General features: G+C 40.4%; 1 protein-coding gene across 1 annotated transcript in view; it reads left to right on the forward strand.

Annotated features, from left to right (window-relative positions):
• Nucleotides 1–25,821, forward strand: part of COX10 (cytochrome c oxidase assembly factor heme A:farnesyltransferase COX10) — a 107,734-nt gene that overhangs the window by 62,044 nt on the left and 19,869 nt on the right. The window contains exon 5 of the mRNA XM_072881142.1: nt 11,112–11,182. Coding sequence (XP_072737243.1) covers nt 11,112–11,182 — 71 coding nt within the window. The remainder of the gene's footprint in view (nt 1–11,111; nt 11,183–25,821) is intronic.

Consider the following 25,821-nt stretch of genomic DNA (forward strand, 5'->3'; position numbering starts at 1 on the left):
CAGATGTGGTCTGCCACATGGCATGTACAACTTGCTTTTCTTGATGGTCTTTAACAAACCTCTTCTGTGCAGGCTGAGGACCCTTGGTTGAAACCCACTGTTCACAGAAGTGTGTCTTCATTTTTAGCTGTAGACTTATGGGAGGTTTTGTAACTATTACATTCCTCAGCAGAGATGTGGCTTTCCTTTGTGGTCTGTTAAATTAATAAGAAAATAAATATATATTATTAAGATATTGACAGCTTTCTGTTAAGTTCTGTACAGATGGGAGAGAGAAGAGTGATTTCTCTTAATTTGCTTTATTGCCAAGATTTTAAAAAAAGCCAGTGTTATACAAATGAAGTTACAATATTACTCTCATCAAGGTGCCTTTGATACTATCTCTTAACATTGAAAGCTCTTCAGAATATAAGAAACTAGACTCCTCTTGGCACTGAGCGCGCATGGTGGAGTGAAGCAATGAGGCTGTTCTCTTGCCAGTGAAGTGTAAATCATGAAAACCCCTGCAGAGATTTCTTGCTCTTTTTTTCAGACATCTGAACAACAGGAAAAAGTTGTTTTTAAATTTTATTGTGAAGGGGATACTTGTAAACTCTCTCCTATAGACCTGGTAGATTCCCTAAATGTACCATATGTAAAAATGTGACTTGAAATTCTTCCTGATACCAACTCTTTAAATACTTTGAAGGAATAGCTCTTGAGGAATGATTTTATTAACATTAAGAGGTTTGAGCTGTGGGTAAGTCCAGCAGATCAGTTCTGTGACAGCTGGGCAATGTTACCGTACTGTGTTTCTGAGGCATGTCAGTAAATGCTGATGCCACTTTACACCCTTGTTCACATTTAGGCTTTTTTATTGGCTATATTAGCTTTCCCAGATTTCATTCCTTGTGTGTTTTTTGGGTTTTGGCTTTGTGGTTTTGGTTGGGTTTTTTTCACTATTTTGGCCAGAAGGAGTTGTAGATTTTTCTTTTTCCAAATACAGATGGACCAAACCAAATTCTTTTTCACAGGTGCCAGTAACTTCAAGTACAAAAGTTAATTTATTTCCAAAACTACAAGATGTTTTGAATAAGTAATTTATGTGTATGCAACTACATAAATAACCTTTCTGTAGCCAAAAGCAGGCAAGCCTGCTGCTTTATGTGCAGTGCTACTTTTGGCTGTCTTGTAAGAAAGAAAGCATTGCTAAGAGGACATCAGCTATAAGCAGTTAAAGCGAATACATCTACGGGTGATATAAGAGAACAGTTTATGGATTAATATTCGGGTGCCTGGCAGGAAGCACATTGCGGTGGATTAGTATTCTTATCATTTGAGTGACAAATTATAAAAAGCTGATTAAAATGACCTGGATCCTGGACACATGGGTTGGGGCCAGGAGATGTGTGAAGTGATTTAAATCTCACCTCTCCACTTCCTTGCTCTAATCTCCTGGGCAAGAATAGAGCAGCAGTGAGGCTGCTTTATTTTATAGCTCTCTCTAGTACTCACAGGGGACTGAAAAGCAGCTGATAACTGATACTCTAGAGGGTTGTCTTGTTACCTGCCCCTTTTACAACTGCCCTGGCTAAAGCCAGGAGCTCAGGATCCCTCTGTAGTTACTAGAGAGAAATAAAGACTTTGCATCTCAATTAGACCAGCTCCTGCCTCTATTTGCTCTCACTTGACATCTGGAGGAGATGCGTGTCTCCCGGTTGACTCTGGATGTCCTGCTTGACTTAAGCACTTGCACTGGGCAGCAGAAATACTTCCCCAAGAGTTCCCGAGTAATGACTTTATTCCACCACAGGAATTTGTCTAAGCCATCTTCAGTATCAGATTTTATCTGCAGTATTGCTCAAGGCAGCTGCACTGTGTCCAGAGGACCTGGCCTTGTGTATTTTAGGACATATAGTAACTTAAACCAGATACTGACCTTGTGCAATTCCTATCTTCAGCGAAGAGATTGTTATTTGAAGTTTTGTTTGTTTTTTAAATTATACGTTGCACTCATGGCATGCTGGCATCGTGACAAATATGATTTAATGCAAAGGAATCTCTTCGAGAAAATGGCTTTGCAAAGTGATGGCTTTGCAGAGTATATTTTGGTAGGCATAAAGGTGGTATTTTTCTTCAACTGTAATAATTGTTCCTAAAATATATAGAAATAAAATAGTTCCTGAGGAGCAGAAAGTATGTATCTCTGCATCTGACTTCTACTTATAATTCTTCATTAAAAACTTGCAAAAATCCTGCATGGGTACGTGATGAATTTGGGGTGATCACAGTCCAGTTGTTGAAGGGTGTGGGGGTAGGTTAAGTGTTCCCTTATTGTACCAGGGCAACACAATTCTTAGAGATGAGTGTTGCTTCATTGCCTTATCTCCATGAGCCTGGATAGAGAGAACAGTTTAACCCGTAACTGGGAAACACACCATTGGGTTGCTGCTTCTGTCGTGGGGTACGTGGTACACCAGCTCAGCGGTGGGAGCTGAGTCACAGCTTCACCTTTTCCCTCTCCTGTTTTCGTGTCCAGGGTGACCTAATCCAGTGACACAGATCAAAAAATGAAAAGATCCAGAGGGAAATTAGTTATATTTCTGGCCATATCAGGTCCTTCTGTGGGTGAAGTTGCTTGGGTCAGCACAAGGGAAGGGTATGAGGTGTTTATCTAACTGGGGGCTCACAACCTGAAACACACTTTTTAGCAATTTTCATTTTAAGATGAAAAGGAAGAGCCCAATGCTGACAAAGTCCATGTCCAAAAGAAAAGGATGGGAAGGCATTCAGTGCAGTCCGTCCTGTGCTTTGTATAATTGCTCCCTTTGGTCCAAGGAGCCCAAATGCATTGATGGGCAAGTGCTGTCCTGGAACTGGGGCTGGAGGAAGGCTTGGAGTAAGGAGCTTTGTTTGTGGATGCATTAACTGTGTACTAAATAAAAAGGACTTGTTTGTGGTAAATATTTAATATTATTAGAAGTCTTTGGCAGCTGGCCAGAAACCAGTATTTCTTCCTGTGAAAGCTGCTTCTCCAAGGTGGATCACATAAGGTGAAAGCCTGTCTGCAGTATCTAGCTTGCATTTCCCCTGAAGCTCTGGCTGACCTCTGTGAGGCCTCAGGAATATGCTATTTAGGTGGCTCACAATGTCAGCAGTTTTCAAGATTGAACAGCTTATAAGGGCCTGGTTTTATTGTTGTTATTATTTCATTTTTGTTACAATATCTTCTTAGCAAAACATGATTTTAGTGGGAAGAGCTGGGCTCATCGGTGGTCACCCAACCTGCTTCCTGTTTACCAAAACAAGAGATTCACATCTTTTCTCTCATTTCAAGTCTTGGACATCAGGTGCATTGAAAAAAATGAGATTAAATGAGCTTTTTTTTCATGCATTGGTACTAGCAAATTTGATTCAAAGATGAAGACAAGAAAAATGTTGTAGGTAGGGGTAAAGTAGATAATGGGGCATTTGCACCAAATTATTTCATTCGAATTTATTCATACAACTGAAGGCCACATGTAGTCCTTAATTATCTTTTCCTACTTCGTTAATTCCTTGCTTACTGCAGCATGCTCAGACACACGCATGCATACCCAGGGTCTTTCCTTCCACCCTCGCTGCTTTTACCCAGGTGAATGCCACAAGCGCATCCACACCTGCAGTGACAGTGGTTCATCCAGCAGTGCTTCAGCAGTTTTCAGGATGTGTCTGTCATCCTCACCTCTGTCCTGACCCCTCATTGTGGTGATGGGACCCACAGATGGAGCAGCAGTAACGAGGCACTCTGGTATTTGGACCATGTCGCTTTGACACTCCTGAGTGTTAACACAGTCATGTACTTTTCAAGTTCCTTGTAATGGTACTTCTGATATCACCAAAGGATACTGTTTGGCCAAAGTGCTGATGAAGAGGCCACTAAGCTGCAAGAGTTTAATGACCGCTTGTTTTGTTGGTCAAACCCACTAAAAGGATTTGGATGAGCTGAAAACAAATACAGAGCAGTGTGTCCGGGCGTGCCAGCGGCTCTGGGCACTGCTGCCAGTTAAGTGCACTTAAATACGAAGTGCAATGTAAAACCTAAAAAATTCTCAGTTTTGGAGGCAGTGGATCTCTGTGGGAATCCCTAGAAAGTCACACGCTTGTAAGTGGTCAAGGAAATAACATCATGTCACCTCTGGAGCGCTTAAAAGCAGAGCCTGCATGGCAGGTCATTAATCTGAGGGGATAAATAAGTGCTAGTGGAAGTCTGTGGGCCTTTGCATTCTCCATCCTGAAAATATGTTTCTGAAGTGACAGGTATCAACATTTTCTTTGCAGTTACCTCCTGTTCTCTTCCCTGTGCACAGCAATGGGCTTCTAAACACTGACTAAGAAGAAGAAGAATGTGTCTTTTGTGGAAGCTTTTTAAAAAAAATAATAAACTATGGCAGCTGCTTTACCTAGCAGACCTTCTTGGGTTCGCTGGGACATGACAGTTTGGGGTTTAGCTGCCCTTCTCTATCTGTAAGTAACATTGTTCAGGCTTGCATCAATCTTGTTTTTAATTAGAATCCTCTTTGAAATGGAAAATATTAAAGCAGATCTATAGCTAGACTGGGAACTACAGAGCCAGAGGGTTTTCAGATACTGCCTTTAAAAAAAAAAAAAAAGAAAAAAGCCATTTCTAATCCTTAAAATATTTGCCTTGCTTTATTTTCATATCTTGAAGACAAACAGGTGCTGTGTGCCCTTTATGATTCTCAAATATACAATCTCCAAGCCAGCAATCTCTAAAGCCTTCCCTTGTTTGTACAATTAGGGTGGGATTTTCAGAATCACTCAGTGTTGGTCCGTCTCTGCTCTCATTGAAGTCAAACTGCCATTGACTTCAGTGAGAATAGTGTTAGATCAGTACATGAGTGCTTTTGAAAATCCTTCCCTTCACCTTTTTTTTTTTGTCACATCTGTGTACAATTGAATAAAAAGACCTTTGTAATATACTTTTATATGAGACCAACAAAGAGTAATTAAAGTGATTGAAAGGAAACTAGAAGAAAACCTATAATAATAATCTGACTTTGATCTTATTTACCATAAATTATATGTTATGTTTTTCCTCTCCTTTTATGTAATTATATATTACTTTATCACAATGTAAGAGAAATCACTGAAAACATGAGGAGTAGAAATAATTAGGTAATATGGAGGGGAAGAACACTCACTAAGGAAGGATCTCAACTCTGTGGTCTGGGTTTCCAATGAATCTTATAGAATCATTTAGGTTGGAAAAGACCTTTAAGACATCGAGTCCAACCATAAACCTAACACTGCCAAGTCCACCACTAAACCATGTCCCTAAGCACCACATCTACATTTCTTTTAAATACCTCCAGGGATGGTGACTCAACCACTTCCCTGGGCAGCCTGTTCCAGTGCTTGATAACCCTTTCAGTGAAGAAATTTGTCCTAATATCCAATGTAAACCTCCAACTTTCCTTTGAGCGCATGAGAAAATTGGGAGACTTTATGTGAAAGGCTAGTGCTAAAACCTGATGAATTTGGAGGCCGCATAGCCAGCTGTGAGGAATGGCTTTCTGGTTGTCATCTTGCCAGGAAACCTCAGGTAATTGTCCAGGTATCCAGATTCTACTCTGCCACCACGCTCTCCACCTGGTTTTGGTCCACCCGCTCCTCCTCCTCATGCGCCTTTTTGGTTTCCAGTGTGCGTTTCAATTATGTTTCTGGTTAACTGCTTGCTCTTTGGCAATACCAAAGAAGACCAAAGAGGATCAGAGCTTACTGTAGTACAGGGGAAACTGGAGAACCCCAGAGCATCTAATTTAACAAGACCAATATTTGCAAGACTTGCCTCATACAGTCCAATTTCACCCCTGGCTGTAGACGTTCAGTGAAATGCTCAAGTGGGGAGTCTATTTGTACTGGTCGTTATTTGCATTGTGTTAAAAATGTTTGCTTGGGTCTGTAGCAAGAGATTTTAGCTGCAGAGAGGCTTCAGCCACCACCTGCACCCATCCCCGTAGCTCGTCTCCACCTCCCCAGTGCAGTGCAAGACCCGGAGGATTTTGGAGACGAGCAGCACTTCAGTGCAGGAGGAGGTGACTGCTCTTTGGCAACAGCCTCATCTTCTCATTCACTCATTAGTGCCATAGATTCACCTGAACTGCCCTTCGGGGAGTCTTTAGAGAGAAAGAAATACATCCGGAGGGCAATTCTTCTGCCAAAGAGTACATGGAAGCCTGCTCAGATGCAGGGATGGTTTTGCGATGGGAAATCTCTGCGTTGCCTTGAATTAAATTGTCTTTTAATAGCAGGGTTCCGCTCCGTCTTTAGACTCATGGGATTATCAGTTCTGATGTAAATATGTGTTTAGCATTAGAGTAAAATGTTATGTCAATACATGGAAGACCAGTTGCCTATTTCAGCCGCTGCTGTTTCCACCATGTGTCACAGATTAGAGCTGGCCCTGGACGGGGGCCAGGCTGGTGCTTGGTACGCTCTAAATCCAAAGCAGTATACAAGAGACGCTTACTAGCCTAAGTGTGGGTGATCCATTTGATAAACTATATGACGTGTTGTTCCTCTTAATGCACTCTATTTATGTTTTCATATGAATAGGAGTAAAGGTATTGAACTGTCATAATTCAGTAGTTAAAATGTCTCCCGCAGGAATGACCACGGATGGCAAACGCAGCATGTGCTCAGGGTTTTCCATCCGCTCTGCTGACTTAATTAACTGCAAATAGTCAGGCCACTGTCTTTGAAAACTTAATAGGTGGTGTTGGTGTTTAACTGATGATTCGGAAAGAGCGAGAGGCACAGGACGCCCTCTCGCTCTTTCCATATCATGTTAGTCCTCGAAGTGCCAGCGTAGCGTAATGGCATCTGCATCTGCAAGGTAATGTAGGGAATCTTGGCTTAGTCCAAATAAAATTATTAATCTGTGTGCCCTCCAGGAAGTCTGAATGATTAGCTACCCTCTGCAGTCACTGCTGTTTCCAGGAGGTAGCTTGAAGAAATTAAACAATCTTTAACATTTCACTTGAAAACAAAGTGGAAACCAATATGAAGAAGCTGAAGGAAAAAAACCCATGAGTGTAAATAGCTATAAGCAGTAATGTGACAGCTAATCTAAGAATTGTTAGATGTTTAAGATATAATTACTGTATATTAACTAGATGAGATCTACACAAAGAGTCTGATGAGCCTGCCAGAGAAATAAACCACAAAGTACTAGCTGGCCTGATTTATTTTTTTCCATCATCATGTTTTAAATGTTCATGCATACTGATTAAAATTTAGGTTAGGGTCTTGAAAGCCGTTGCCAAGTTTCGTCACTCAGGGATTTTCAGATGCTGTAGATTTAACCCTCTGTCTGTCCTTTTGGTGGCTAGCTTCCCAAATACCTAAGGCAGATAATATTCTGCCTTGTCCAGCTGAACTGATGCATTCAGACTTTCTGAGGAAAAAGCCTCTTGAGTGCTTCTAAAATATTTATTTATTCAGGATTCATCTTACTGAATTTACTGTTTGCTAAAACAGGCTGTACTGTGCTGGCCTGGCATGAAATAATGTTTGAGTTCACTCTTTCATTCCTATGGAATGATATTTGAGATGCACATTTTTTTCATTTTTTTCTAGAATATCAGGGGAAAATAATTTCAAGTGGAGAGAGAATTTTTCTGAACATATGGGAGCAAAATGGAAAAAGTTTGATAAATGGCATCTTGCTGACATGTAATAGCAACTAGCTCAGTGAAAGAATCTGGGGCATTGCAAATAAAAGGATTTTTTGTAACTGTGGTTCAATCGGATATGTAGTTTCGTGCGTACAGTTGACAGTAACAGATTATTCAGATTGTCAGATTTAAAAAAGCGAAAAAATTCAGACTTAAGTCATGCAGTAATCTTAATTTCGGGAGCAGCCGTGTCTGTATACAACAGAGACTGACATTTTTTGACTACTTAACTCAGCAGAGAAGTTTCTTTTTCAAAATGTATATTCTATTCAGAGGTTAACTACAATATTAAATATATGGAACTATTTCATACACTGATTATGGTATTGTTAGGTTATACTGATAACTGAACTGCATAAGTTTAAATTCTTTCAACAGTGTTGAGTGTCCAACTGTTCTTCATTTCAGTAATTTTCTGTTTGAGACACACTGGGTTTAAAACCTGGGTGTTATTTTGATTTTATCCATCACACACGGAATACCTTTATCTTAAATACCCTCAAATGGGCCAGAATCTCCTCACATGCACAAGTTTAAACTGGAAGTAAGCTCATGGCAGTCAGACTTTGCAAATAGAAATAAAGGGAAAATTGTGTATTTAAAAACAAAGCAAAACTGAGTGTAGCTCAAAATATATTCAGGAGAAAATAATTTAGCTGTATAGAATTTTTCCCTTGTATTACTCTACCAGTCTGATGTCAAATAACATTTTTTCTTCATTTAACATAATTGTCTCTGAAATGTAACAGTGAAACAAACCATTAGCAAAATGCTGAGCTGTCAGAAGCAATCACTGGTTTCGGATCCAAACGGGGTGCTTTCCCTTCTCCAAAGGTACTCATGGTTTGCTATAGAGGTTCTTTGTGAAACATCCCGCACCTCAAGGGCAGTGTTGTAGCCATGCAGATCCGACCTGTCCCTCTGAAGTGAGCTGCCAGGGCTCCGTGGCTTGGGGCTTGTGGCTGCCCCATAGACTCCTCTGCGCGTTTCTTCCAAACCAGGGTCTCCACCAGCTTCGGTTGTAGCTGGGAGTGACCGTTGCCACTGCAGACCAGGCATAAAAAAGAGAGGATGAGAAATAACCTACTAGCTGCCTATCTAAAAGTAAATAAATGAGTTGCCTAGTACTGTAGCAGAATGCTTTGACAAAGTGAAGGACATATAAACTAACCCTTTTTCTTCCTGAAGTCCCTTCCTCTTTCATGTGATTAACTCTTGGCTGAGCAGCCCAAGTTTGCTTCAGGAATATCGATAATAAAATTGGAAGGCTTTGAGAATCGTAAGGAATTGGGAGTGAGTCAGGTGCTCCATCCACTTGCTCCGGGTGGAGGCTTACCGAGAGCAAACCATCTAAAGGCTGCGTAGCCCCAGCCAGCTCCACTGCACAGATGGAGGCGAGAAATCTTAGTGAATTGGATGTGAACTAGTAATTAAGAGCTGCATTGATGATTTCAATTGCCATGCTTTTTTATTTCTTAACTTTTGAGCATTTAATCTGCAGCCTTTAATGCGAACTGACAAATGCAGGATTCCTCCCCTGCAGAACTGTGGTAGTTTTTGGATCCATCGTGGACAAACTGAGGACTTTAATACACAACACAGGCTTCAGCCAAGTTAACAACAGTAATTATCCATTAATTTGTGTTGGCCAGCCACTAGAGGGGGACGAGGCAGGTACTTTGCCAGGGGGTTTCACAGCTGCAGGCTGCAAGGGGGAGTGCAGGTTTGGGGTCCCCCAGCCAGTGCCCCCCTTGCTGGCTCTGCTGCTGCTGCTTCCTCGACCTTCTCCCCTCTCTTCCCTGCCACCTGCCTGAGTCTCGTTCTTTCCCAGGTTTGGACAGTTTCACAAGCATGACAAAACATGAAAATGAAGCCCGCTGCCAAATTTCTTGGCTTTAGAGCGTACTGTTAGCAAGTTTTGTTTAAGCAGGATAACTTTAGTGTGTGGGCTTGAGCACGTGCATACACTCACTCTCACTCATATGCACGCAGGATTTTCTTATAACCTCATTCCTGGGAATGGTTAAAACTGTTGGGAAGATGATTCAACCTGAGGTTAAAAATGTCACCATGAGTGGAGAATATCATGGGCCATGTTAGGCAGGATGATCCACGGGTATCCGATCCCTGCTGCACTTGCAATACATAGGAGCAACAGCAGAGGTTCGCAAAATGTTATCTAGTCATTGCTTCAAAGTAATAGATGGGAAAGGTGGTTCCTGTAGTCTCTGTGTGCCTGTAAATGAAGTGTCTTTCCCCTGATGTGCACCTGTAGGGTGCTGATGGGGTCCCTGCTGCTCCCGATGTCCCTGTCCACTGGCATTCCCCTGGGCCAGTAACATGGCACCGTCAAAATGGAGACGTTTGTTAATTTTGTCTTCTGTTGTGTAAAAGGTTACATGAGCTTGCTGGAATAACATAGATTTTATGATACAGTCGTTTATCATATAGTCACCTTAAATCTGTCTGCAGTTTGACTATACTGAGCTTACTGTCAGTCTGATTGTTTGAAATTATGATTTGTTATGGTACTTTTCCTACATATTCACCATAATTGGGATCCTACCCCAAAACCTCAGACATAACGTCAGTAGAAAATATTCTTTCTATAAATATACTACTCTTTAAATAAATATATGCTTATTATTTTTATTATTATTTTGCACACGTAAAACTAAATGGCTTTACAGTTTGCTGTATGGCAAAGTGCATTCAGCTTTTCCAGTAACATTCTTTATAAAACGGATCGTACGAAAGCCTGTAGGAATTCCTAGCGTGAAGATAATGCCGCCTGAATTTTCCCATAGGCGGTGTTTAAAGTCAAATTGGGTTGTGACATTAAATAACACCATATGGTGTGTTCATTCCCTGCTGCTAGAACTAGATGCTCAGTGCAGTTTCAGTAGCATTTTACAAGAGTTGATTGATTTTGGGGTGGGTTATAGGTTCTCAGAAGTTAGATGATCTTGAAAAAATTCTGTTTGTCTTTTAAATACCAGAAGCACAACATTTGCAAGGGCTGTTTGTATTAATGTAAAACTGGGGGAAGGGCTTTACGTATCTGTATATATAATTGTGTAAGTATAAAAGCTGCGTCAAACCTGTCAAGAACAGAACTTGGAATCAAACTTTACTTCAAATGATTAACTTTTGGGGACTTGCGCAAACTATTTTTGTCCTCCAGGTGATTTTCTTTCTAAGGGGATGCCAAAAGCATTGATGCAGACTATCAAAGCTCTGTAAAAGGAGTTTGCCATTTTTGTTGTATTTCCGAACCTTCAAAAATAGAGATTAAAGCACCTGCAGATGCAGACAGTACATTCCACGCATCACATGCTTTCCAGTATCCTTTCATTTTGATTCTTCCTTTTTTTTTTTTTTTTTGTATTACAGTTCTTTGAGGTTCCGTTTGACTCAAATATGAATAGGACAAAAAACAGACCACTGGTGCGGGGACAGATCAGGTAAGGCTGTGCACACCTGCTCTGGCTAATGAAATGAGTCTTCATATTGCTTTTATCTATCTCCAAGCTTCTCTCTCTCTTCAGATGACGAAAAATAACAATTTCAGACAAAAGACATAAGAAAGAAATGCACCTCTCTGTTCTTTGATATTTCTTCATGTTTATAACTTTCATGTGGGGAGTTTGGGTAATCAGCTGTCCTCTAAAATACTGAATTTCTTAAGACAGCAGAATTTCCACTTGTGTATTTCTTCATGTGTGATGACTACTTGCACAGTGTGGTAGCACATAGTTATGTTCCACTGAACTTTTTGCATTAGTTTGTAACAACAAATCTTCAAAATTTCACATCTAAGAACAAACACAAAAGTGTATATTGTTTTTAGTAGTCACATTTATCTGTTAGATCACGAACATTCATTTGAATCTCCCAGCAGAGGTATCTGCAACTAATTTTTTTTTAGTGGTTTTGTTAGGCACCATAGTGTCTTTGCCTTTTCTACATGTTTAGCATAAAGCTGGGGTGAAAACTCACAACTGTGGCATCTTATGAAAATAAAGTAAAAATTTGTCATCATTTAGTTTATCATCATCCATAAGTAAATCCCTTCCCCCCCGCAAAAAGAGTCCTGTATTAGCATAGGGATTCCCTTAAAAAAAATAAAAAATCCTTTATTCACTCTGTTTTCTGGATTATGTATCAGTTCAGTTTCTCAAAGGCTGTTTTCCAGCTAAAAAAGCAAAGTGAAAAAGAACATCAACAATAAACTCTTAGCTTATTTGCAAACTAAATCTGAAGGCCCAATTCATAAATGATTCAACAAACAATTTTAGTATTGCATTTCCATGATTTGTGCCAAGGATTATTTATAACAAAATTATGTTTTCCCTTAGGCTTCTGCGAACAGTTGGTCCTATTTATTTTTGTGTTTTATCCATCACCTTTGGAGGACTGAAAAATATGTGATGGATGAAATTACAAGAAAATTGATACAAAATAGTAAAGTAAACCTCGGGGGTAAATTCACTCTCATTGTAAATAGTTAGAGCGCTTCAATAAACTTGTTCTGATTTGTTCTCGAAGATGGTGCTAATTACAGATTCCTGAGTTGAGTTAATTTTATTTAAAAACATATTTTAGGGACCACTGCAGTGAGGGCATCTGTTGTACATACAGTAAGTCAGCCTTCATTGTGTGGTTCAGGGGAGCTGCACTTCTGCTCCACTTGGATGTGGTCCTTTAGCCCCGGAAGAAGGAACACTTGTTAGGAAGAAAGATGATAGGGGGATTCTTTTGGGTTGGTTTTTTTTTTTTTTTTTATCATAGTCTACTAGCATGGCTTGCAGTGTTTCTGGAGTCAAAAATAAAGCTAGGAAACTTTCCGTCAGCTTTTGATTCAGAGAAAGCAATTTGTTTTATAAGTTTCCAGTGTCCTTAAACGAACTTCACTGTCATCTGAATGCACCACAGATTGGCAAAACCAATATTTAACGGATTTTCTTACTTCCCCCCCTTCATATTTGCTTTCACCACAAAATGGTGATGTTGGGGACTTCGTGTAATCACTCATCAATCTATCTACCTGACTGTCAACAGCTAATTTAAAGTTCTTTAAAGTGTCACTTACCTTGAATAATGCCGGTCTCGTTCCCTGTAGACCGTTGAACATGCAGACCTTGACTTGGGTTATTTCTTCTGCGGTGTGCCAGAGGAGAATAATGCAGTGCAAGTGATCTAACCTTGTTATATTTTGCCACATATTCCCTGGTGTTCCTTGAACTCTTTCCTTCCTGGCTGATTAAGTAAAACCCTTAAATGGTTATGCTAAAACTAGTCAAAAACAGACTAGACAGAGACGGATAAATTGTATGTAAGAGACTGGTGTCTTGGCTCTGGGAAGGAATCCAGAGAGCTTGGGGTATGTACAGAGTTCTTGCCCAAAATTTGTCTGACATTTGAGTTCTGACATTTTCTTCTCTTTAGCTGCTTCAGATCATGAAATATTTGGTGTTTTTTTAATTCTGCTGTGTTACAACATCTGTGATATCCAGTGCAAACGAGGCATCATTTTACGATCCACCTTCATTTACACTGTTTGTAAATATATTGTGATTTCCCTTCTCTCTCTCTCCTTCTCTGTTTCTTTCTTTCTTTTTTATTTGTTTCGCATAGTCCTTGTTACAGAACCAGTCAGTGTGGGTAGCAGAGTCATACCACTTTTTGTATGGTCCAGTCCTGAGCTTGAGATCCCTTTTGAAGAGTGAGAAGGTTGTTAATTCTCCATCGTGTTGGCTCACTGCACCTCCTTGGAAAGGCTTTCGATAGTGACTTCGATGTGAACTTCTGCCCACTGAGAAACTGCACTGAGACCAGTGACATTTTTTATAGAGGTTGTGGCATCACAAAGACAATTCTTAGACACTTTGAACTTGGGCCAGAATCAAACTGGTAACTCCTAGTGAGAGGTCCTTGGTGTTACTGAGTCATGCAGACCCTGGATGAGCTGGTGTCTCTATTTTAGATAAGCTAATTCATGGAGCTGGCTCATTATGAAATGTTACACTGTTGTAAAGAAATTATTCCCGTGTGTTTCACTTTGTGGCCTCCATTTGCAGCTTCAGCCCCAAGTATAGTTAGGTTTGAGATCACCTGGCAGTTCTAACTGACCTTGCTTCCAACACTTCTCGCCTTCCTTTCTGCCTGAAGCCTTTACTTTGAAAAAACAACAGTTCCCCCTATCTTGACAACATTTGTCTGTGTTCATTTCCTTGCACGCACGTTCACGTGGTTTCCAAGTCCCCGCATCTGAGCCTTTTCTACATGTTGCTGAGGACTTAAGTTTCCTTTGGCATCCGTGAGGAACCTCAGTAGCTTTCAAAGAAATGCTCTGTGGCCAGGGCTGCGCTGTGGAGTGTGAACGTTGTCATGGCCTCTGAGGTCTGGCTGGGGACAGAGTGTCATTATCTTACTGGTGACACTCAAGAAGTGTTTAAGTTAAGCAGCTTTGGCCTGACCATCGCTCCAGGCAGCACCCTGTGAGCCAGGAGCCAGTTCTGCAAAGAGCTCTGGAAGGATGGGATTTGGAAGAGCAATTGTCCTCCATCCTTTGTGAAGTCCTCTCCATATTGCGTCAACTTTATGGCTGAAATAGTTATCTAGACGCTTAGCGTGCCCCTGCTGTATATATTTTGTATCATTTGGCCTGGACCAAACTGTATAGGCAGTGACACAGAAGGATTCTGCAGAGCTGGGGTCTGCTGTACATAGGACAAGAGTACGTATACCTTATTTGCCAGCCCCAAACCCACCGCTGACGCCCCCAGGAAATCTTCTGACACTGTTGCTAGATTTGTGACAAACAGCACCTGATAGTTCATTGACTGCTTGCTTTACAATGTCCTATTTCATTTGTAAGGCGCTGAAAAAAGTGTTCCCTTTGAGCAACGAGACGTAACCATCCTTATTCTCTATTCAGAGAGTAATCAGAGACATCCTGTTGCAAAAATAACAAGAGTAGACCCAAACACAGCATGCCACTAAACGCCATCCATCATTCCAGCCTGCCCACACGTCCTCCTCCCTCCTCTGACCCCTCAAGTCTTGTTTGGAAATACAAACAGCTTGAGATGTTCTTCATACTTCGGCTGCAGTGTTAAACTCATTGAGCATATTTGCGTTTTGCATTATAACAACAGCTGATATTATTTTTCCTGCTATGAATTGTTTTTATGTCATTGACAAGGAAAAATTTCATGTGCTCACACAACCTTAGATTCAACTGAAATGGCAGCAGCTTTTCCTGGTTTCCTGTTGGGTATGATTTATTCCCTTGCTTTTTAAGGTAATGGATTTAATTTTCCTGCAGATTAATTTAAATAAATCTCTAGTATTAGCTGCAGAAGCTGAGTGAGCTTAGCCTCTAGGATGAGAAGTGTCCTGCTCCATTATATTGTACAAAGTGACAGTTTTGATTGCCCTTCTACAGAGAACTGCATACACTCTTGTTAAAAAGCGGCTGTTTTTATGAACTTACAGTACTGCTGGATCTGCTGTGCTAAGCACTCATAAAAAACTTAATAGTTGTACAGGAATAGTTTTTTATCTTAAAAAAAACAAGTCATCAAACAGCATGTTCTAAATAACTAATTCATGACCATGTAGACACCTTTCAGTTCTGCTCCTGCAGTATTTTGCAATTTGCAACTATTCTCTGTAGCAAGTCCTACAGCCTTTGGCTTTGGTCTTAGCGGGGGCTGCAGTGTCTGCCTAGGAGCGGGGCTGGGATTTCTCCCTTGCTTTACCTCCAGGTTTCATGTCACCCGGGCCGTGAAGCATTGCACAGGCAGCATCAGAGGATGGTTCAACCTGGAAGGGACCTCAGGAGAGCTGTAGTCCAATCTCCGGCTCACAGCAGGGTCAGCTCTGAGGGCAAACCAGGTTGCTCCAGGCTTTATCCACTCTTGTCTTAAAAACCTTCAATATGTGAATAATATGCTATGGAATTTAATTATATTCTCCTTATGCAGAATATTTGCACTCTCAAGCTTGCTTTTCCTTGTGCATTTAAGAAGCGTAAGTCTACTAACTTGGCAGAAGAAGTCACAACACCGATAATGCCTTGGATGCTTCCAAAGAGATAAATCTTTGTGTTGTTTAGTAAATATTTTTTCTTAGAATCCCATTAACCTCCTCACTTAGCAACGCACAAGGAGCTGTGTTCTGTATGTGAGCTTCCTGCTTCTTTTGGCCACGGTTGATCGTTATTGCAATTAATGGAGACAGTAACGCTTTTCCTACTGGTTGACATTTCTGAGTGGAGTGTTGACTTTGGTCAGTTTCATATAAGCCAAACTGTTGAAGAATCAAACCAAAAAGAGCTCCTAAGCTAGCAGTATTTCTCACTAATGGCTTGTATTTATGAATTGTAGTTATAACTGCAAATATATGTCAGCCATTCATAAACTGATAGAAAATTGCAACACGTCGGACTTTCCCTATTTATTCAAAAACACATTGAGACTCAAGACTAGTTCTATGTAAAGCTGAGTTTTCCACTTAGTTGCCTGTAGTAGACCTACTACTACAAAGTGTAACAAAACCAGTCCATGCTGAAAAAATGCATGAGCATTTAAAAAAAAAAAAAATGCTCCTGTAATCACTGTTGATAACTCTGTGTAATTAGCTTGATTCTTTGCTTGCTAACACTAATGTAAATCAGGAACGTTTCTACTGATGTTAGTGGAGCTACATTGATGTAAGTGAGAGGAAATCCATGTCCTCAGCTTATGCTGAAACCTGCATTAAGCGTTTAGCCAGCCCTGTTTTAAGCCAGCAGTTTAAAATCTCCCCAAGGGTTTCAGTACAACTTCGGTTCCCATTTAAAGATCAGCCTCTACTTAGCTGATTGGTCTGCTCCCTTGGGTCGTCATTTCAGACAGGTTTCATTCTGCTTAAGTTAAAACAAATAAAACAAAAACTCCATAAATCCAGAGTTCTTCAAGAATAATCATTTTTAAAAGATCAGATGCTCGTTCCCTGCAGGGAAACATTCCAGTATTTTGTTTAGAAAATACCTCATTTTAAAGGGACTGCCCCGAGATCTTTTTGAATGATAAAAATGTTTCTTTTTTCAGTGGGAGGCTTTCCTCTTGTTTAAACAGGGCACAATTCAAAGCAGACACCACCACGGCAGTCTTTTCAAGCATGTTTTTATCCTGCTTGTATTCAGGCTTTTATTATTTGAAAACAAGTAAATGCATTCCTTCCCCACCACCACCCTCCTGGCTTCCTTTTTTTGCCACCCTGTGTTTTCCAGAAGATGTCATTGACTGTATTTGGTAAACAAGAAATTAAAAAGGCAGCTTTATATTTTTGACATGTACAATTGCTTGTAAAAATGTAGTCCTTGCCTTTTGAACAGCGGGGTATTTTTTATTTTTTTTCTCGCGTGGCCACGTCATGGGGGGGGGAACCTTGAGGCTAAAACATAGTTTAATGAGAATAAAACCCACATCAAAGGAAGGACTAATGGAATGATATAATGCTTACTGTGTCACTTTCCCAAAGGGGATATGGATGACAGTACTTATATTTCAATTATCTATTCACTGCCTGCATAGGATGTTGATTAAATGGTTCTAAGGTATTAGAGTCCTTTTGTAGAATTCACAGAAAAACGGTGATACTGCACATTATCCTCAGATCAAAATGTGTATTAGCAGGAAATTATATAGCTCTAACTACATATATATTTTGTTTCTTAGGGCAATAAAGAGGGTTGTTTTAATAACTCTAACATTACATTCAAATTTGTTTCAGTTGAAACAAAGAAATTGCTAGCTATCCAGCTAGAGCCTTCAGCTCAGTCCTCCTGCCCGGACCTAATTCTGCTGCAGCTCAACGAGGACATTCCTTTGCAGGCAGCTCTGTTTGGTAAATATAAATCCTGCCGAAACACTTGACCCCTCACGCCTTGCTGCTTTTCAGTTCAGCCGAGGGGCCTTTACTGCCAAATTATTTATCCGAATCTTTAATTGCATGTGGGACAGTTGATAAATCGGAGTACATTGTACATCGCCCCATGTTAGGAAACATCGCAGATGCTCATGTATAAACCAGGAGTCACGGTGCATTTGGCTAAATAGCTGCTCCATCTGCTTGTGGGGAACGCTGCGGAGAAGTGATACGGGCTCCTAATGGAGTTGTCTTATCCTCTCATGTCAGCTCCTCGCCAGGGGGTAGAGCCCCGTGAGCTGGAGGGAGCCAAGCTATTGTACACTAATCCTTCCATCTTTGTGTCCAATATGAACGGGCCTCTTGGACATTAGTTGTAACAATTGACTAGTTTTTTTTTTAACTGACTAGTGATGAGTCATTTTCTTCAAAGGTGATGTTAAAGTGAGTTTTCCTTCTTAACGCTGCACAAACAAACAAAAAGAAAGCTCGAAGCCCAAGATCCTTTCCCCATCTTAGCACAGTGTTCTCCTGGTGGCTCTTCTTCACGTGCCTGTCAAACATTTCAGGTTCATGTTTGTAAATTTTGGCTTAGTGCCGTCAAAATCCCCACACTTTGTTCCCTGTATTAGTATTGAACCTTATCTGGTTTAGCCACAACAGCATAATTATTCAACGTGTGCCAAATGTTGTAGGAAGCGTCACTGCTCAACAAGTCCATTACGGAGCTGCCTCTGATTAGAAGCTGCTATACCCTGAAATCTGTTTACAGTAAGTCATGTTAGAAGTGTGTTTCTTTCTGTGAAGGACAGAGTTTATCATGTCTTATACAAGTTATAACTTACATGTTATCAACTTCACAAGTCAGATATAAAAGAGGTTTTTCTTACACTTTAATTAGCTGTGCTAACATAGATCCTTGCTCTCCAGTCTTTATGACTGGAAAAGCTGCATTCCTGAGGTTGAGATATGTGGAGAACCTCTTTGATATGTTTTGTTTAATTTTTTTTTGCTAGGGACGTAGAATCAAGAGGAATACTATATTATAAATCATGCTGTAAAGGAGCGTGAGCCACAGTGACTCATATTGCTGCCCATGTGTGACAATAATTATGTTGTATTCATGCACTTTGATGGTATATGAAGGGGCGGGGGGTTTTTTTGTTGGTTTAGTTTGGTTTTTTTTCCACCAAACATTTATAAAATATAACTCCAGATGCTAACTGTAGATAAACTACCAAAATAATAATGCAGAAATCCCAAAATACAACCATCCTCATCCTCTTCACCTCTCAGGTAAAACATAGCAACTACTTAGGAGCATGCTATAGAGTGTTAAAATGATATGAATATCAAATGCGTGCTTGCAATGTTGCAGAGGAATCTACAGATAGGCAGGAAGGATCTGACTTAAATTGCAATTTGACAGGCTCATCTGCTCGATTGCTCTTCCACTTAATGGTGTCTAGACCCTGATCCTCCTTCCACTGCAGACTATTGCTTCTTGTCCTGCTGTCAATGGCTGTAGTCAATAACTTATTTCCTTCATTTTTGTTGCTCCTGAGAATGTATTTAGAGTCAGTGATCCTGTACCGAGAATGGCTGGACTATATTTTCTCTTTTTTTGAAGAACAGGTTGATAAATACTCTAGAATTTCAGTTTTCTCCATCTTAATGAGATTGAGAACTGGCCTGAGACTTCTTTACCCACTGCTTTCCAAATGCTGGCTGAGGGCTCAGCACAAGCATGTGTTAGATTTAATCACTCTAAATAATGGAAAAATGTTTCTGGAGAGACCATATTATCCATCCTGTTTGTCAGCTGGTCTCTGGTTCTTAAATGAAGAGAGAACTGAGATTTTTGAAATAAAATGAATGGATCACTTAACTGCCATGCTGTAAGGTTAGGTTTGTTAGGTTAAAGAGGAGGAATTATTTTAAATATTATGGGGGACATTTTTCAAATTTACTGTAGGTTTGTCTTGTAAGCACTTTAAAAAAATATTTACATTTACGTGACTGCAGGGAAGCTGTGAATATTATTATTCACCCTTTCACTCCTACCTAACAAAGCCGTATAACAAGGAGCGTGCTAATGCTCTGCAGGGTCGCTTAGAGTTGTTATGATTAGCATTCTGGTGTGTATAGCAGATGTAATAAGAGCATAAACAGTTTAAAAGTATGAGTCCTTTTCATTTTTAAATTTTTACTTCAAGTGGAGTGATGAGGCCCAGTTGGAGCTTCTGCTTAATAACAAAGGGCAGCATAAAAAGTTTTATTTCTGTCTGAACATGGTATTCATAAACTACAAATCTCCCCAGGGTTTGCTGAGCTATCTCATCCCAAACCTGTGGTTGCTTTGGTCTCAGTCCTCCAGGCAGACTCTTGAACCCGTGAACAGTGAAAGACCAGATCCTGGCATCATCTCCCTGGAGTTAGACTGGTAAAAATGTTTAGGAGAAATCTCCGTGCTGCGGGTGGGACTCCCGAGTTCCCTTTTTTCGGCTGAGTTGAAATCCCTCGTCTCGTCTTAGCATACACGTCGCGTCTTTGTGGAAACTTTCAGCAAAATCAATTGAGCCAATTTTGATTTATGCAAGCATAAAAAAGAGAGATGTGTCCCTTTCAAGATGAAATGATTCTTTTAAATTAGCCATGTTTGTTTATGATAGTTTTAAAGTCCCTTGCTCTGGCAGGGGAGACAGAACATCTGCAGCTCAGATTCTTAAGGAGCGAGGGGAACTAATTGCCTCCAATTTGGTTAAAATACAGTGTCGATTACGCTTTTACGCTGATACACAGCCATGACAGGGCAGCTTGGGCTCCATGCATGGGTTGTTTCTTCATTGAGAGAGAAATGAATTGACACAGACATGGGATATTTTATCCTAGTCTGTATTTATTTACACTAAGTACACTTCTGAACAAGTATATTAGATAGCAAAGCCAGAGCTGGGTTGGCAATTTAGTGCCAAAACTCAAGAAGGCAACTCCATGATGAGACCCAGCCAGCTATGCGTCTTTATCCGTTGCTGAGCTCCATATATGCCAAGTTCTCACTGTATGACATTCCTTGGGAGATTTAGACATCACTCATTGAATCCTGCCCCGTTTCCCTGCTGATGGTCTAGATGTCATTCAAAACCACATCAAGGTTGGTGCTGATGGGCCTGGCTGAGCCCTGTGGAAAAAGGAAAGGTATTAGGGGCGATTCCTTTCACAGAGATTTGCATTTTGAAGAGGTTTATTTGAGGTTCAGGTCTGTAAACTCTTCATCTGGAGACACAATGCTATGCTGTTGAACTCCTGATTTAAGTGTGCTTAAATGCTACCCGTTAACCCAGCTCATTAGGCTTTTTGGGAGCACCTACAAGTTTCATACCTCCTCTTAACACAAAGTTCCTCCTTAGCTCAGATTTTGTGTTACAAGTTGGTTTTAGAACTTTTCCACTATTTTCCACACTATTTTTTTTTATATTTGGGGAAAAGTACTGTCCAGTCTGAGATTATCAGCATCTTTGTCACAGTTATTACCAGAAACCAAATCACAAAAAGCCAGTTACAAAAACATAAGGAGGCAGAATTGCAACATGTGTGTTCTGGCAATCTTAAAAATTGTGGTAGTGTTATACCCAGTTAAAGGGGATTTGATATATAATTCAATACTTGTAGTGCATGTAGAGCCTGATCTGCCACAGCAACACATTTCTGGAGATGAGATACCAGGCACTGACAGAATGTAGATACTACTTCTTAACCTGTGAAGACAAAGTTAAATAATTCATTAAGAAAAAATAAAAGACTTGACAAAGCTCCGCATTTGTTTGCACCTCCTAAAGGACGTCTCGTCAGTCTTCAGTGGTAAATGATAGACAAGCATGTATTCTGATATTTGGAGTTGATGGGGAAAAATTGAATTCCCAGTTAAAAGTGTAACTTAGTTTCACGTTTTAGTTTTAAAATACATCATCCTTCATCCCTTGTCATGAGTCATGAACTTTCTTGCATGACTGAGAGAGAATAAATGAATATCTATTAAGATCTTTCTCTACATTTTTTCCCTTAGCATAGTACCATTTTAGCTCATTGATAGATATTGTTCAGTTTAATATAATTCTGGTACTTTGCAAGATTAAGCCTCAATCAGCAGATTCTTGGGCTTTTCATAATGTTCAGTCACAATGTACCTGTGGAAGATGATATCAAAAGTGAGAGCGTGGATTGCTTGTGTTTACTAGAGCTTCTGACTGGTGCAGAATCAGATCTACATGAAAGAAATAAAGGGGTCTAACAGTATGTCCATTCTGCCCATGCTAAAGCTATTTTTTCCTTTTAATTGGAAAGAAGTATCTCTCCTTGAGACCAATGCAACCTGTAATAGAAAGTTGTACTTGAATATAAAAATATTTTGTCAGTCATGCTTTGAGTCCTTAAAAAAAAAAGACATGCTGCCTCAAAACTATACTAATTAGGGGTCATAATGCATCATCATGTAACCACTTTGATTTAAAATCTCAGATCTAAGTGTGGATGTTTTTTCTGTCAGGTACATCCCCAGTCTGTCTGTAGGACTCTTCTGGAGTTTAATCTAATGTCTTTTGCAAAAAAATTAGAATCATTTTAGAAAAGTCATCAGCGATGAAGCTACTGATCCAGGGCATGTTGTTCCAGTTTCAGTTTCCATTAGTGTTCTTGTTATTACTATAGAACTTGTACAGCTGACAATGGTCATGAATATGGTTTTTATTACTAAATATATAAATACGCAGCCTGAAAGGATTTGTGTGGAAAGTTAAAATTTAATTTCACTGTTGGTAGATTGCCATCATTCAGTTGTCTGCCATGATTACTGATTGTTTTTGAATGCTCTGTGCCTTACTTTGAGCTTAGAAGCTGTGTGAGTGGTTTTTTTAACCTCCCATCAGAAATAATTTCAGGGAAGCTACCGTTGCTAGTCAGGGCAAAATGTGCCTTTTACAGCCTTCTGGCTCATTTTTCGCAGTCAGCCGAGTCTACGCACTTGCGCCAGCAGACGACCCCACTGCTGGTTTCAGGCATCTGTCCATCTGGGGAAGCAGAGCTGGAAATTACGCAAATGCAATCCAGATGTGTGCTTGAAGGAGATGGGCTTTCTTCCCCATTACCTAAGTCATAGGAGCAGGAAGGCTTCTATATAGTCATCTGTTGTTGCAGCGCGTAACGTCCTCAGCTCCTTGTGTCTGTTTCAAGTGGGATGGGATTGCCTGGTGTAGCTCCTGGGGTTGATGGCCTTCCTTCATTTTCTTGGTGCATCTCTAAAAGCTACCAAGGAGGGGTCAGTAGTTCTTGGGTGCTGATCTTTAAAAAAAGAAATAAAAATTTAAAAAAATCCCTTGGCTGATACTCCAGCTGAGGGAGGTGACCAAGTCATAGCTCAGTGCCATATGACAGTCACGGTGATCACAGGCTCAGCTCCTACCCTGGGTCTGGCTTTTGGCAACTCCTAGTGTCGCCTGGCTGCAAGAATTGAGAAGATGCCAGGAGATGAGCAAAATTGTAAATCAGCAGCTGGGGAGAATGATGCCTTTCTTCATGGGGTTAGGTGCATTTCTGCTGGGGATCTCCGTGGACGTCCTCCGCTCTTGAAATGACCACAGGTTTTTATGTCCATAGAAACAACTAAAGGGACATGACTTGCACTTCAGTTTGTGTAAGCTCTCATTGCTGTTGGAAAAATGTAAAAACTTCAGGCTGATGCTTTTGTCTGAGTTTGTAAGTGGCTTCAGAAGCCTTAATAACTTATTGCTGACCTGGAAAAAATTAGGAAGAGGAGGGGGCTTTCTCTAGCAGCCTTGTACTGGCAAGTAGTCTGGGGACATTTTTAGTACCTACAGATTCCAGAAATAATAAGCAACGTATGATTCTTACTGCCGAAATCTGATTTTAATTATGGCTTTGGAACAGTGTTCATGCACTGGACTCGTATCTTAGCTCATGATGGTGAAATGAAATTGCAGAGATGAGAATCACACTTTTATTCTTTGTCTGCTAAATACCTTCTTCTGAGCTCCTGCTATTTTCAGCCCGTCTATGCGTGAGGCTGGTTCAGGCTGTTCCTCCTCTTATTACGACAAATTGTTTTGACACTATATGCAGATGGAATTTGCACCTAGAGTAGCACTATTGAGATTAATCTGAGCCGTCAATCTCACCTTTGTTGTCTCGGCACCATTTACCTGTCACAGTGGAAGATGCTGAAGTCAGGGATAATTCAGGACTGTTTCTGTGGGCAGCAGCAGCAAACAAGCAAGGTGAGAAAGCACGGTGGTCTTGCTGAACCTGTGTCTTGAAAGAAGCAGAAAACTCAACAGATAGAACCAAAACCAGTTTTTGCCTCACCAAAAAATAAGTAGAATTGCAATTAAAGGGTATAGCCTGTGCAGAATATTTGCCATTATTAAAATCCCATGCAGAGGAAAGCAAGGATGCGTATCTTGGCTTTGTTTGGATGCGGAAATGACTCTAAATAAGTTCCTTTTCTTCCCACCTTCCTCTTCCCCCCCACAGCCCATGCCTGGATGTGGAGGACATGCTTTAGGGAGGTGCAGCCTGGCTGGAGGTGCTCAGGAGCAGAGCAGCGGTGCTGTGCCCTGCCTCTGCACGGCTGCCTGCCCTTCGGCACAGCGATTGCCCTTCGCACTTTATTCTTCACCATCCCTGTCCTGCTTATTTTAGATCATCACCCTGCGTTTGGCAGAACAGATCCCTGGCCTTGTGGCTCGAAGGACGGTTGTCAATAATAATAAGATCTAATACAAAATAATCAACCAGGAATTGAAATGTTTCAATCCATTAAGGTATTCTGTGCATGCTGCAGCAAAACAAAAGAGCATTGTTATTTGGGTGGGTTTTTTTTAGTTTGCCCTTTGAGAAGTGGGTGATGTTTCTATAAAAGGTTTTTGACAGACAGGGAGAAGACAGAATTTGTTTTATTACCTTTTGTATTAGGCTTTGAATCTAATTTTCAAATATAAGCACTTATGCTTCACCTGAAAAATATGCAGGCAGCCTTAAATGGACACTTACATTCAGGCTTATGCCTTTATGTAAATATGGTTTGCATGCCCAATTTCCCATTAACACAAGGTCACAAATTAAGTTTCTTATGTATTTACATAACATCTGAACATGAATTGCATACAACTGCTGATTCCATTAATGCACCTATTCAGGATTCATATGGGCATTGTGTCTGTATATGAGTGTCAATGTATTCACAGAGATAGGTCGAAGCATTAGATGCTGATACAGGAATTTTCCATATGTCTAAATATTGATAGGTTTTAAGAGGGAATTTTGTCTAGCTCCCTGATTGTTTTTTCCAAGCAAAATTTTCTTTAAACTTTTTTCCCTTTTTAATACTGTTTTAAATTGTAGTTCTAACTGTACTTTGACAGTTTTCTTCACAAAATGTTTTGCCAAAGAGCCAAAGACAGCATAGAAAAGCATGTGTAGTAGTGATGCTATTGATCTTTATAGACATTAAGCTTGCTAATGCTGCTGTGAAACAGGTAAAATAGTACATTAATTTTATAGATGGACAAATGCTTTAATTTGTTTTCCCCTCTCCATTTTTCCAAGTAACGCTGTGAGTCAATAAGTACTATTATTCATGACTCTGGAGCCTATTAAGTAAATATATTTCATGCACATGTGTGTAAGATCATTATATACGTATACAGCTCATCTGTAAGTGGCAACTAGATTCAGATATTATGGTATTGCACGTGAATTAAAATAGGCTGCTGCGTTGTCCAAAGTTGCTGTGAACGATATGATGAGTGGGGGTCTACGTGGATGCCTCGCGGTTGTGTGTGCAAGGAATGCCTGAATATCACCCACATGGGTTTCCTCCTACCTGCTCCCCATTCCCCCCAGCAGCTCTGGGCTGTCCTTGAGCAAACCTCCCCAGCCTGACTGACGACATCTCTCCAGACACCTCTGTGTCAGCAAAAGCTTGAGTTAAATGAGGAGAAACCTGGGTCTCTTTTCCTTCTCCTTCTCCTCCTCCTCCTCTTGGATGCTCTCAGTGGAGTGTGACTGGGGAGGGTCCGTCTTGGGTGAACTCTGTGGGAGGGAAATGTCAGCATATTTTCTTTGGATCAGGAAAGGTTTGATTATTCACTATTCAAGCTGAAGTTCTCTC

The sequence above is a fragment of the Ciconia boyciana genome, chromosome 16, assembly GCF_034638445.1.
Source record: "Ciconia boyciana chromosome 16, ASM3463844v1, whole genome shotgun sequence".
NCBI lineage: Eukaryota > Metazoa > Chordata > Aves > Ciconiiformes > Ciconiidae > Ciconia > Ciconia boyciana.